The sequence below is a fragment of the Mesocricetus auratus genome, unplaced genomic scaffold, assembly GCF_017639785.1.
Source record: "Mesocricetus auratus isolate SY011 unplaced genomic scaffold, BCM_Maur_2.0 Super-Scaffold_100038, whole genome shotgun sequence".
NCBI lineage: Eukaryota > Metazoa > Chordata > Mammalia > Rodentia > Cricetidae > Mesocricetus > Mesocricetus auratus.
In genome coordinates, this window is record NW_024429216.1 from 11378492 (window position 1) to 11391751 (window position 13260).

The following is a 13260-nucleotide window of genomic DNA, read 5'->3' on the forward strand; positions in this document are numbered from 1 at the left end:
ACGTGCCACCACCCCTGGAATAAAGACCTACTTTTAATCTATGTGCATTTGTGTACAGGTGCCCAAGGAAACCAAAGAGGATGCTGGGTCCCCCAGCACTAGAGCTTTAGGTGGTTGCCAGATGTGGGTACCGGGACCTAAACTCTCCTGATGCAGCCTCATTATTCTGTAGTCGGGTGTCTGAATCCCACCTGTAGTCCTGGTGACACAGGCCTGATATCCTAGCTGCTTGGAAGACTAAGGCAGGAGGATTGCAGATTCGAGGCCAGCCTGGGGGAATGTCCTGAGAAGGTCCCTGTCTCAAAACAAAAAGTAAAAGGAAGATGGCTCGGTGGGTAAGAGCACTTGCTGTGTAAGAATGAGGACCTGAGTTCAAATCTGCAGCACACCCCCATAGCATGGGGCGGAGCCAGCATGCTGGAGTTTGCTGTGTGCCAGCATAATTCTGCTCAGAGAGAGGCTCAGTTTACAGGAATTGAGGGCCCTGCCAGAGGCCACCTAATGTCCTCGTGTACATACACGAATGATTGGAGGGCTCAGGATACAGCTCATGCCGGAGAGCCCGCTAAGCACGAGACCCTAGATCAGTCCCCAGTACCTCAAAAGAACGACAGAGATGGCTTCAGAGTTCACTCAGGGACCACACACCTTTACTGACCAAGCACCACAGGCCTTCTCTGCCGCAGGCTACCCAGTTCTGCACAGGGCTCACAAGGTAATAACTAGCTGTGGCTGTCACAGATCAAGAGCACTGGCTGCTCCTGTAGAGGACCCAGGTTCGGTTCCCAGCACCCAGGGGCTGCTCACTACCACCTGTAACTCTACTTCCAGGGGATCCAACTCTCCTTTTCTGGCCCTGAGGGCACCAGGCTTTTTTTTTTTTTCCGAGACAGGGTTTCTCTGTGGTTTTGGAGGCTGTCCTGGAACTCACAGAGATCCGCCTGCCTCTGCCTCCCGAGTGCTGGGTTTACAGGCGTGCGCCACCACCGCCCCGCATCTATCTAGTGTTTGGAATTACCTGGAGGGGGGCGGGGATAAAGATACAGAACAGAATCATGGGTAGGACAGAGGGCCCTGTGAACAGTCAGGGACAAGGCAGGGTTCCCCCACTATCCTCTTACAATAAATAGGCCATCTTTCCCCACCTGTATATCCCCCCAAATTGCCAGAGGATCCCCTGCCCACAATATGTGGAAGATAAATTAAGGTCGTTTCTGTCTAAGCTGTCCCCTACATAGATGGAGCAGAGCAGGGCCTCATCTGCTCACAGGTCCTATCCTAGTGCTTAGCTCCGGACAACCTGACTCTCTCTCCCTCCCAGAGTCCACCCTGTTCACAAAACCCAAGACAACTGGAAACAAACAACAAAAAACACAGGGTTTTATTTCCATCCCGTTGGGCAGGATTGGGCGGGACTCGACAGGGGGGGGGAGCAGCCTCTCGAGGAGGGAAGAGCCCACTCCTCTACTTGCCGGCGATGAGCGGGTTCCGTAGCACCACGATGACGGAGTCCCCACGCAGGAACATCTTGGAAATGTAGCGGTCCTTGTTGACAGGCTTGGACTTCTTCTTGCCCTTGCCGCTCTTGGGGACCTCGGTCCACATCTCCTTCACGTTCTCCAGCACCATGTTGCAATGCCTGGTGGGGCAGAGGGCGGGAAAAGGCATTCTGAGTGCCCACCGCCCTGTTGCCCGGCTCTGGGTGATCCCTGCAGCAGCAGGCAGGGAGAAAGCTTCGTGCTCCTCCGGGACGGGGACGGGCAGGCTGCCAGTGCCATCTCAGCCCAGCCCTTTTGTTTTTGTTGTTGTTGTTTTGTTTTTCGAGACAGGGTTTCTCTGTGGCTTTGGAGGCTGTCCTGGAACTCGCTCTGTAGACCAGGCTGGTCGAACTCACAGAGATCCGCCTGCCTCTGCCTCCCGAGTGCTGGGATTAAAGGCGTGCACCACCAACGCCCAGCTTCCTTTTTGGTTTTTTGAAACAGCGTTTCTTTGTAGCTTTGGAGCCTGCCCTGGAACTACTCTGTAGACCAGCCTGGCTCAAAGAGATCCGCCTGCCTCTGCCTCCCGAGTGCTGGGATTCAAGTTGTGCACCACCCCCTGACCAGACTCAGCATTTCTGAAGCAGGGCCCTGGCAGAGTAATGGCAACCCAAATGGCTTCACTTCTGCCATCAAATCTAAGTACTTAGGGAAGCAGCCCAAGAGACCCCTGCTCCCTCCACACCCAGAGGTGCTGGGGATACGCAGGGCTCCTAACACGTACACTCCAGTGTCCTCATGCCAGGTGGCAGTGTCTACACTTGGATCAGTTCATTCAGAAATGCTTGCTTGGGGACAGTGAATGTGAACAAGTACAATGACAGACACGGATGACTGCATCATAAGGCAGCTACCTTCTATGCTAGCTATAACGATGGACCAGGCCTGACGCTGTATTCCACACCTGTAATTCTAGCATGTGGGATAGACATGTTTCAGCTGGGCATTTAGAATAGACACATAAGAAAGACATGTTTCAGCCGGGCGTTGGTGGCGCACGTCTTTAATCCCAGCACTTGAGAGGCAGAGGCAGGCGGATCTCTGAGTTCGAGGCTAGCCTGGTCTACAGAGTGAGTTCCAGGACACCCAGGGCTACACAGAGAAACCCTGTTCTCAGATAACAACAACAAAAAAGCACTTTCTGATTTACTTCTCAAGGCTGGCCTCTAACTCATGGTGATGCTTCTGAGAGGGGAGATTAAAGGTGGCTGTCACCATGTGCAATTATCACTATGCTTCTGGTGTAGCCTTTCCTTGAGGCCCGAGACCCAGCCCTCGCCAAGGCAGCGCTCACCTGTCGAAGGCCTTCACCCGGCCCAGGAGCTTCTTGTTGTTGCGACAGTTAATGAGCACTTGCGTGTTGTTCTTGACTGACTGCGTGAGCACCGACAGGGGACCTGTGTTGAATTCCTCCTCTTCCCGCTTCTGCAGCTCTTCTGGGGTCATCTCACTCTTGGGTTTATTGAGGAGACTCCTGGATAGAGAGAGGAACCATGGGCGAGATGGGTGAGCTTGGAAGTGTGGGTAATCAAAGCCACTGTCCAGTGTCTCCCCGACCCGGTCCCCAAAATACCCTCCCTGGCTCAGTCTTTTCTAGAGGTGGGAGAGACATTTTCTGGTTTACGAGACAGGGTTTCTCTGTATTGTTTTGGAGGCTGTCCTGGAACTCACTCTGTAGACCAGGCTGGCCTCGAACTCAGAGATCCGCCTGCCTCTGCCTCCCGAGTGCTGGGATTAAAGGCGTGTGCCACTAACGCCCGGCGGGAGAGACTTTCTAGTTAGCCTCTGCAGCGGGTCTAACCACCAAGCCTCTTCCGCCCACCACAGTCCCCGTATCTTCACTGATGGCGGCTCTATTCAAGGGTTCTCTAAGCTAAAACTGATTCCTGTTTTGGAGACAGCATCTCATATAGCCCAGGTTAGCCTTGAACTTGCTAAACAGCTAAGGATGACCCTCAACATTCAATTCTCCTGACTCCACCTTCCAAGTTGTGGGATCACAGGAGTTCAGCATCAAAGCCTGGCACTCGACTCTTCTCTCGAGTCTTAGAGCAAATCCACCCTCACATCTCATCATCTGCCTCTAATATATCCAGAACCTGGCTGTTTCTATCCGCGGTCGAAGCTTCCACCACCCCTCTCTGGTGCCCGCCACCCGCACAACAATGTCTTACTGTGTAACCCTGGCTGGCCTGGGGCTCAGACTGTGCACCTCTGCCTCCAGACCGCTGGGATCACAGGCTCGGTGCCACTACACCCAGGAGGCCATGTCCTCTGTCTACTGAGCTGCAACCCCAGCCCGCGGCGTGAGCTTTCCGTTCTTTTGTGGTAGCTGCTCAATTTCCCCGCTCACACGCTTCATCATCTAACACACTGTATACATCCGTTCATTCCTCTGGTCTCCCTACCCCATCCCTTTTACAAGCCCCAGTGAGAAGATTGTCCCCTCGGTGGCAAGGGCCTTTTTTTTTTTTGTTTTTCGAGACAGGGTTTCTCTGTGGCTTTGGAGCCTGTCCTGGAACTAGCTCTTGTAGACCAGGCTGGCCTCGAACTCACAGAGATCCGCCTGCCTCTCTGCCTCCCGAGTGCTGGGATTAAAGGCGTGCGCCTCCAACGCCCGGCCGGGCCTTTTTTTTAAAAATTCACTGTGTGTCTAACTTACAGCCAGTCTACGTAATATCTGCTCAACGAGTAAACACACCACATCACCCCGGTAGTGTGCTACCCTGACAGTGTCGAATTAGGTCGAAAAGGCACCTGTCTGTCCTCGTAATTATCCTGGTTAAGTCCGTCATCATCATTTTTGTTTTTTTTTTTTCGAGAGCCTTTCACTGCTTCTAACAGACCTCCCTTGCCCGCCAAGATCTTTACCCATAAGACCACTGCCATTTAAAATTACTGTTACTTCGGGAAACGGCCTCCCTGTATGAAGCCCAAGGCTGGGCGCGAACTCGCGACCCTCCTGCCTCTCTCGGCCTCTCGGCTTGTGCCACCAGAGCCAGCTTCCCTCTTACAGGTCACTCTGACAAGGCTCAGCACCTAGGCAGAGTCCCGCGCCCGTTAGGAAATAAAAGCTGCCCGGCTCCGGAACTCGCGACGCGTCCAAGGCCCCAGGCCGGTCCCCAGGAGGAAAAGACGCGACTGTGGCTCGGGGAACCCTGCCCCCAGCTACGAGCACCCCGCTCCCACAGCCGACCGGCCCAACCGTCCCCGCCAAGCCCGGCCCGGCCTCACATGGTGGAGGTTTCGATCGCAGAGCACTCCCGCCTGCACCGCGTTGCTGCAGCCTCCGGCGTAGGGCGAGCGGAAGGCGGGACTTCCGCCTCCTTCGCGGCACTTCCGCCGGCGCCCGCCCGCGCAACCCGCCCCGGCGGCGGGGTGGGCGTGTCGTGTTGCCATAGCGACCCAGCGGCCGCGCTCGGCCACAGAAAATGCCGGGAAGGGAGGATTCGAGGTCAGTGAGGATCACAAATAGGGGCGGGGAGGGGGTCTCTGCTGACGACAGTAAAATGGGGGGCCTGGCTCGAATTAATCCCCCGTCTAGGTGGAAGGAGCGGAACGCAGCCCCGATTCCAAACACGCGCCTACAATTTCCCCTGGGGGCGTGGCCTCGGGCGAGCCAATCGACTCCTTGCTTCAGGGGCTTGGGTGCCGCCCGTTTTTCCTTGAGTGACAGCTCCTTGATGGGTTTCTTGAGCGACGTATGAGGCGCCGTGGCCCCCGCCCATTTCCCCCCCCCCCGGCGGAAGCCGTTGTTTCGCACAGTCAGACGCAGCCCATTGGCTGTTCCGCTTCCGTGGGGGCGGGCCCTAAGGCTTTCGCGCTGCCTCTTGGCTCGTTCCGTGTAGAGGAGAGCCAATCGCAGTCGTCCGAGGGTGGGGCGGGGCGACGATGCAGGCACTCTCCTTCCTCATTGGCTGTTGTCATCCATAAGGGGCGGGGCTTGGCCTAAAGTCGACCCAGAGTCCGGAGATGGGTTTCAGGGCCAGGCTGCCATGAGTCCCGGGGGCCGCGGGCGGCCCCGGCAGCGGCTCGGCGATCGGGGCTTCATGCAGCCCCCCTCGCTCTCCAAGCGCCGCCTGCTGCCGCGCGTGCAGCTCCTGCCCCTGCTGCTGTTGGCGCTGGCCCTGGCCTTGGCTGTCTTCATCGTCTGGAACAGCTGGCACCCGGGGGTTCAGGAGCCGTCGCGGAGCCGGGATCTGCGGGTGAGGCCTGGCTGGGGCCCCGGTACCGTCCTTCCTCTGTTTCCTTTCGTGTAGACTCTCAGATTTACGTGGCTGTGTCGCGTGGCCCTTGCCCCGGGTGACTTCTCTTTCTCCGTCTTTTAAAGCGCACGCCCCTTCCCAAGCAGGCTTGTTTTTGAACCAGCCCGTTCTGAAGAGGAGGGGTCAGCCTAGCAACCCTGGTAGATCTGAGTTCTACGCCCCAGGCCATCTGTGTAGAAGATTCTCGTCAGGACTGTAGTAGGATGGACCAGATTTGCTTTGAAGACTTTCTCCCAGTCTAGGATATATGGATGTTTCCTCCCAAGTCTTTGATGCGTCACCAAGAAGAGTCAGGGTTCCTAGGGGGCAACGGCGCCCAGGACGGGGTGGGAATGGGGTTGCCTTCATTTTTCTTTTCCCCACCTCGTTTCCCAACCAAGGCCCCGCTGACTGGAAGCCTTCAGGAAGCCAAGCTTCGAAGGGTGGTAGGGCTGCTGGATCCGCAGCGTCTCTGGGGGACTTTCCTGCGTCCCCTGCTGATTGTGCGGCCCCCGGGTAGTCCTGGCAATCTCCAAGTGAGAAAGGTAAAGGGTCTTATTTCCAGTCCCCAAACTCCTTTTCCCAGCCTGTCAGGAAATGGGACTCAGGCATCTAAGATCCCGGAACAGTCAGAGGCAGCAGACTGGGGCTCTGATGGGGGCGGGGGGGGAGAGGAGGGGGGGTGTGCGAACCAGACTCTAGATTCTCACAGTGATGCACAAATCCCAAACTATACAGCACCTATCAAAAGCTTACTTTATATTAGGGACAGCAATGTATTGTCTGGTGAGGTCGGAACCAACGTAATCCCCGCTGTACAGATGGGGAAATTGAAGGCCAGGGGAGTTACTACATTTTGTTCAGACCCCACAGTTAGCTGTAGATAGAATCCAAGAAGGTTGGCTTCATTAATGGGTGGTGTAGCATTCCTTTGTTGCCATTTAGATGCTGTATTTAGAATCTACCTTAGTTGGGACCTCTCTGGGACTCCGTTTCCCCACCTGCAGAATGGGGACATTCACTGACATTGGTGACTTTATAGGGATCCTAGCACAGGCTTGGCACACAGTGAGAGCTTTTTAAGAGGAAGTCATAGCATGTCTCAACAGGCCAGCGCTTGCTTAGAAATCACCAGTGTGAGGTTGGGGGTGTGGCCCAATGGTAGGGCACTGGTCTAGCATCCACCGGTGTGGGACGGTGTCTCTGTAAGCAGCATGCGGGAAATCCTGAGTCAGTCCTCAGCACCATGGAGAGAGACAGACAGACCCAGGGAGAGGGTGGAAGGTCACCTTAGATGTGATTTTGGAGGAGTCAACATGAGGGGACAGAGAGGAGAGAGAGCATTATCCATAGCTGGGTGTGGTGGTGGCCTTGGTCTAAAAATCCTTTCAGAAAGCAGAAGCATGATCTGGGGTTCTAGGCCAGCCTCAGCTATGCAGCAAGTTGGAGGCTAGCCTGAACTACATAGTAAGCCGCAAGTTTTATTGCTATCTAGAGGTGTGGTAGCTGGGTGCTGGTGGCCTTTAATCCCAGCACTCAGGAGGCAGAGGCAGGCGGATCTCTGTGAGTTCCAGGACAGGCTCCAAAGCTACACAGAGAAACCCTGTCTCAGATATAAAAAACAAAACAAAAACAAAAAGAGGTGCTGTTATCCCACGTCTGGCACACAGTTGTTCCTCAGTAGAAACATACGTCAAGGGAACAACCTCATCCCAAGTGGGGCTTTCTAATCACCCAGACTGCTCTGCGAGGCTCCGGTCACAAGACCCTTCTCCCCACCTCCTCCCCAGTCCCTGTCCACCCTCCTACCTCTCTCTTGCCACTAGTTCCTGGAGACCACGCTGCGGTCCCTGTCAGCAGGCTGGCACGTGGAACTGGACCCTTTCACAGCCTCAACACCCCTGGGGCCGTTGGACTTCGGGAATGTGGTGGCCACGCTTGACCCAGCAGCTGCCCGTCACCTCACCCTGGCCTGCCATTACGACTCTAAGTTCTTCCCTCCTGGGTCGGCCCCCTTCGTGGGGGCCACGGACTCGGCGGTGCCCTGCGCCCTGCTCCTGGAGCTGGCCCAGGCCTTTGATGTGATGCTGAGCCGTGCCAAGCAGCAGGTGAGGGAGCGTGGGGAGGGCCGCCTGTCCTCCTGTCATCCTTTTCTTTTTCCAGACGGGGTTTCACTCCAATGTAGCCCAGGCTAGCCTCGAACGCAGCCATTCTTTGGCATCACCCTTCCAAGCAGTGGGAATGCCCCGCTGTCACCCGTTTTCTCAGCCTCCACTGTCATTTTCCTTTTCCAACGTTCGCTCTATGCACTGAAACACAGGACTTTTCTCTCCCCAGCCAGGTCTCATAGAGGCCACACTGGCGTCAAACTCAAGAATGACCTTGAATTTCCGACCCTCTTGCTCCCCCCCCGAGTGCTGGCGTTACAGTCATACATACGCGCATGTCTCAGTTGGGGTTTCTATTCCTGTGAAGAGACACCATGGCCATGACAACTCTTTTGGGGGGCAGGGGGCCTGAGACAGGGTTTCTCCGTGGCCGGGATTAAAGGCGTGCGCCAGCACCCGCCAGCACCGCCCAGCCATGGCCACTCTTTCTTATAAAGAAAGACATTTAATTGAGGTGGTTTGTAGCTTCAGAGGTTTAGTCCATCTTATCGTCATGGTGGCGTGTGGGTAGACGGGTGCTGGAATAGGAGCTGAGATCTGCGTCCTGATCAGCAGGCAACAGGAAGTGAACTGTGTGCCACACCGAGGGCAGCTTGAACACAGACCTTCATTGTGCAGCTATCCCCTTTTGGGTGGGTCTGTCTGTCGCTCTGTCTGTCTGTCTGTCTTGGCCAACTGGGCTTAAGTAATAACAAGAGCTGACTCATTCAGTTCTTACAACCTGGATTCAAATGTGATCCTGTGAATGGACCTATTAACCCCATCCATAGATGAAGAGATTGAGCCAACCCTGGTGGCACCGGCCTGTAATCCCAGCTCCTCCAGACTTGGAGGCCTGGGGAGTGGAAGTTCAAGGCCCGCCAGGGCTACAGAGTGAGCTCAAGGGTAGCCTGGGCGACTTGACGGAAACCCTGTCCCCAAAAAAGTAGTGAGAGGGCCGGGGGTGTGGCTCAGGGGTACAGTGCATGCCTAGCAAATGGGCATCCCTAGAGCCACTCCCTAGCACTGCAAAAAATAAAAATGGGCATTTTGGGGACACACCTGTCACCCCAGGGAGGGCACCATGATGGAAGTTCCAGGCCAGCTTGGGCTCCACGAAACAAGGTTACCATGTCTGACGACCACCGAAAGCATGGATCCGAACCCTTCTGGCTCAACCATGACTTGTTGTCACACTGCAGGAAGGAGGCCACTGGGTCTGTCCCATCCCAGCTGTGCAAACAGGCAGGGCATGTGGGTGGGTGGATGCCAAGGGTTGGTACTGACCTGGCTGCTTGTTCCCACAGGCGGTGCCGGTGACTCTGCAGCTGCTCTTCTTGGATGGGGAGGAGGCGCTGGCGGCGTGGGGACCAAAGGACTCCCTTTATGGCTCCCAGCACTTAGCTCAGATCATGGAGTCTATACCACACAGCCCTGGCCCCACTAGGATCCAGGCTATTGTAAGATCCGTTCCTCTGGGCTCTGGAGCAGGGGGCCGGGAGGGGTCAGGGTACGGTCAGTAGCATAGGACAGACAAACAGACTCCAGCCCTGGACTCCTCCCCCAGGAGCTCTTTGTCCTTCTTGACCTTCTGGGAGCGCCCAGTCCCATCTTCTTCAGTCACTTCCCCCGCACAGCCCGCTGGTTCCAACGACTAAGGAGCATCGGTAAGGAGGGTCGGCCAGGCCAAGGGTAGGACTATCAGCTGACCTCTGGGAACTCATCCTGCCCTCGCCTCCTATCCCTGGGCCCGAAACCAGGGAGAAACAAACGGTTCCTATGAGTGGAGTGTAGCGACTTTGACAGCAGAACTCTTGTGTGAGACTGGCCTGTTTCAAACCACGCTTCATCTCTCTAACCCTCTGTTTCTTTTTATTTTGTTTTTGTGGGGTTTTTTTAAAGACAGGGCTTCTTTCTCTGTGTAGCCCTGGCTGTCCTGGAACTCGCTCTGTAGACCAGGCTGGCCTTGAACTCAAGAGATCCGCCTGCCTCTGCCTCCCGAGCGCTGGGATGGAAGGTGAGCCTCTATTTCTTATGTAAAATAAGCGTGGTGGTAATGCTCACAGGGGCGTAGTTGTCATCATGGTGGTGCATGCCTGAAATCTCAACACTCAGGAAGCTGAGAAAACGAGACTGTAAGTTCAGAGCGATCCTGGGCTACATAGCAAATCCCATGCTAGAATAAGCTGCCTGGTGGTGTTCACCTGTATCCCAGCACTGGGAAGGCAGAGGCAAGAGGATTGTGAATCCTAGGCAAGTCTGGGCTACGAAGCAAGATTTTATCTCAAAATAAGTAACAGCCTATAGAGGTGGTGCATGCCTGTCATTTCATATTTGGGAGGTAGTTGTAGGTCAGGAGGATCAAGGGTCATCTTCAGCCACACAGTTTGAGGCTAGCCCGCAGGTACATGAGAGCCTGTCTCTAAAAATGTCAAAATAAATAAATAAAGTAAGAACCCAGGGGTCAGTGACATAGCTTAGTGGGTAAAGGTGCTGGCCTCAAAGCCTGGCAGCCAGAATTCATTCCCAGAACCCGTGTAAAAGTGGAGGGAGAAGGTGGCCTTTAATCCCAGCACTCGGGAGGCAGAGGCAGGCGGATCTCTGTGGGTTCAAGGCCAGCCTGGTCTACAAAGTGAGTTCCAGGACAGGCTCCAAAGCCACGGAGAAACCCTGTCGTGAAAAATCAACACCTCCCTCCAAAAAAAAAAAAAAAAAAAAAAGGGAGAAAACTTACTCCAGGCCTCCGCATGCACACCACCCCCAGTCACACACAAATAATAGAGACATCTCCCTCCTCGACAGAGGGTTAAATGAGACTAGGAATAGGAAACTTGCCATAAAAAGAACCATGTTGCTGGAAAGATGACCCACCAATTAACAGCACTGGCAGCCTTCCAGGGGACCTGGGTTGAGTCCCAGCACCCACATGGCAGGTCCCAACTGTAACTCCAGTCCTAGGGGATCGGACGCCCCCTGTGGCCTCCACAGGCACTGCATGTGCTTGGTGCATACATATACATGGTTTTGGGGTGTAACGCTGGCTGCTGACTGATCCCGCTTTCCAACCTCTCTAGAGAAGCGCCTTCACCGTCTGAACCTACTGCAGTCTCACCCGCAGGAAGTGATGTACTTCCAACCGGGGGAGCCCCCTGGCCCCGTGGAAGACGATCACATCCCCTTCCTCCGCAGAGGTACTTGCTGGGACCGAGGGGACAAGGGAGCCTTCTACCCCGGGGCTAGGGGCTGCTGGCGAGGGCTCAGCCTTGATTTCTTCATCTATAAAATGGGGAGAATGGAGGGCATCGGATGTTTGATCTGAGCTGAGCGCAGTGCACAGCAAGCCTCTTGCACGCCAGGCAAGCACTATTCCATTTCTTCACCGAGTCCTTCAGGGAGGGCAAGGAACGGGGTGTTGCTCTCAGGGGCCCCAGTCCACCTGTCTCTGTGGCTGCACAGGGAAACATTCGCAGAGCAGGATTCCAGGGAATACAAGAGTTTTGAAAAAGAGCACAGGTTCGCTGGTCTGTGGTGGTGCACGCCCTTAATCCCAGCACTCGGGAGGCAGAGGCAGGTGGATGTCTGTGAGTTTGAGCCCAGCCTGGTGAAAGAAAAAAGGGCTGGAGAGATGGCTCAGCAGCTAAGAGCACTGGCTGCTCTTCCAGAGGACCCGGGTTCAAATCCCAGCACCCATGTCTGTAACTGCTGTGTAGGGGTTCCAACACTCTCATACAGACATATATGCAAGCAAATCACCAATGTACATAAAATACAAATAAACAATTAAAGCCACAACAACAAAAAAACAACCAAACAAAAAAAGAAAGACAGAATCTCACTGTGTAGCTGTTACTGTCCTGAGACTCACTCCGTAGACCAAGCTGGCCTCAAATTCAGATCCACCTGCCTCTGCCTCCCAAGCGCTGGGATTAAAGGCGAGCGCTGCTCGGCTCTTAAACAACATGTACCCTCTCACGTTTGACATCACTCTTCCGGGCTTGGGGAATGTAGCTCAGGGGTAGAGTGCTTGCTTAGCACGCCCGGGGTTGTGGGTTAAGAGGTTATAAAGGACTAGCCAGAGCTGAGGTGGGTTCTCTGTAGCAGCTGAGGGTTGCAGCTGGCCGCCGAATCTCCCGTCTGCTGCAGGGGTCCAGGTTCTCCACCTCATTGCCACGCCCTTTCCTGCCGTATGGCACACCCCTGCTGACACCGAGGCCAACCTCCACCCACCCACCGTACACAACCTGAGCCGCATCCTCGCCGTGTTCCTGGCCGAGTACCTGGGACTCTAGTCTGCACACAGATGCTCTGGGAGGATCTTACACCCGGCTGGGGACATGACGGGGACACCTGGAGCCAGTGCGGGGTGGCCAGGCTCACCTTAGATGTATGCTACAACCATCTCAAGCCACTGCATTTCAAAGACACGCCAGAAACACCGGGGCCATTTGAAAGCCAAAGGGCTTTGGCTTCTGTCCTGAAGTAAAGACTGATCTGGAAGTCCCCAGGGATCAAATGCTGTGACACGGGCTGACACCTGGGCCAGCGCCACCAACCGAATGAATGCTCTGTGGAGAATGTTTCACATTTGTCGTAAGTAACTTGCTACTGCGTGGACCAGTTCTGACTCCCATGGGCTTCAGAACTCAGGACAGAGATGAAGCCCAGCCAGGTCTCCACATCGGCTTAGAGAAAGCCACAATTCCCACTGGGAAATGACATTAGAGTTTCTTCCTTCAAAAGGAGAGGTCTTTCTAGGGTTAGAGAGGGCCCAGTCAGCCCCGGACTACCATTTCCTTTGGTAGAGCAAACTTTCCTTGAAGGCATGAGTCACCTCACCCAGCACTATTTCTCAAGACAAGGTCTAACTGTATAGCCCTGACTTCCCTAGACGTGTGCAGTCCTGGTTAGCAAAGTTTCCAATCCTCCTACCCAGTCCCAGGGACTGGGTAAGATTGCTACCTCGCCATAGCCAGCCAGGGGTTATTTCTCAAGTCCATGTAAAAAAACAAAACCAAAAACAGGCTTCCAAATCCACCCCAAACCCACTGAGCCAGGACCAACGGAAGGGGTAGGGACAAGAGTAGTAAGAGCGGGTGTTGTGGAACTCACCTTTAATCCCAGCACTCAGGAGGCAGAGGCAGGTGGATCAAGGCCAGCCTGATCTACAAGAGCAACCCTGTCACAAAAAGCAAACAAGGAATAAACATTTGTGGGTATCTTTTTAACTGCGTTTGGTGTGCCTATCTTTAAAGCCCCTCTGGTGACGGCAGAGTTGCTTAGTGGAAAGCGCCGGAGGAAAGCGTAGGCGGTGGGAACCAGGTTGAAGGGGCA

The 13260-nt window shown here is 54.8% G+C and overlaps 2 protein-coding genes across 2 annotated transcripts; one reads left to right on the plus strand and one right to left on the minus strand.

The window, feature by feature from the left end:
* Positions 1-1363: 1363 nt before the first annotated feature.
* Positions 1364-4879, minus strand: Snrpd2 (small nuclear ribonucleoprotein D2 polypeptide). Its single transcript, XM_005086297.4, has 3 exons — positions 4773-4879; positions 2833-3012; positions 1364-1639 (listed from the first exon to the last, which is right to left on the minus strand). Coding segments are annotated over exons 1-3 (357 nt in total). The 5' UTR covers positions 4775-4879; the 3' UTR covers positions 1364-1464.
* Positions 4880-5481: 602 nt separating this feature from the next.
* Positions 5482-13154, plus strand: Qpctl (glutaminyl-peptide cyclotransferase like). The gene is made up of 7 exons (XM_005086298.4): positions 5482-5743; positions 6184-6327; positions 7609-7890; positions 9237-9389; positions 9497-9596; positions 11004-11120; positions 12073-13154. The coding sequence occupies exons 1-7, from the start codon at positions 5534-5536 to the stop codon at positions 12216-12218; spliced, it is 1152 nt and encodes a 383-aa protein (XP_005086355.1). The 5' UTR covers positions 5482-5533; the 3' UTR covers positions 12219-13154.
* Positions 13155-13260: the final 106 nt, after the last annotated feature.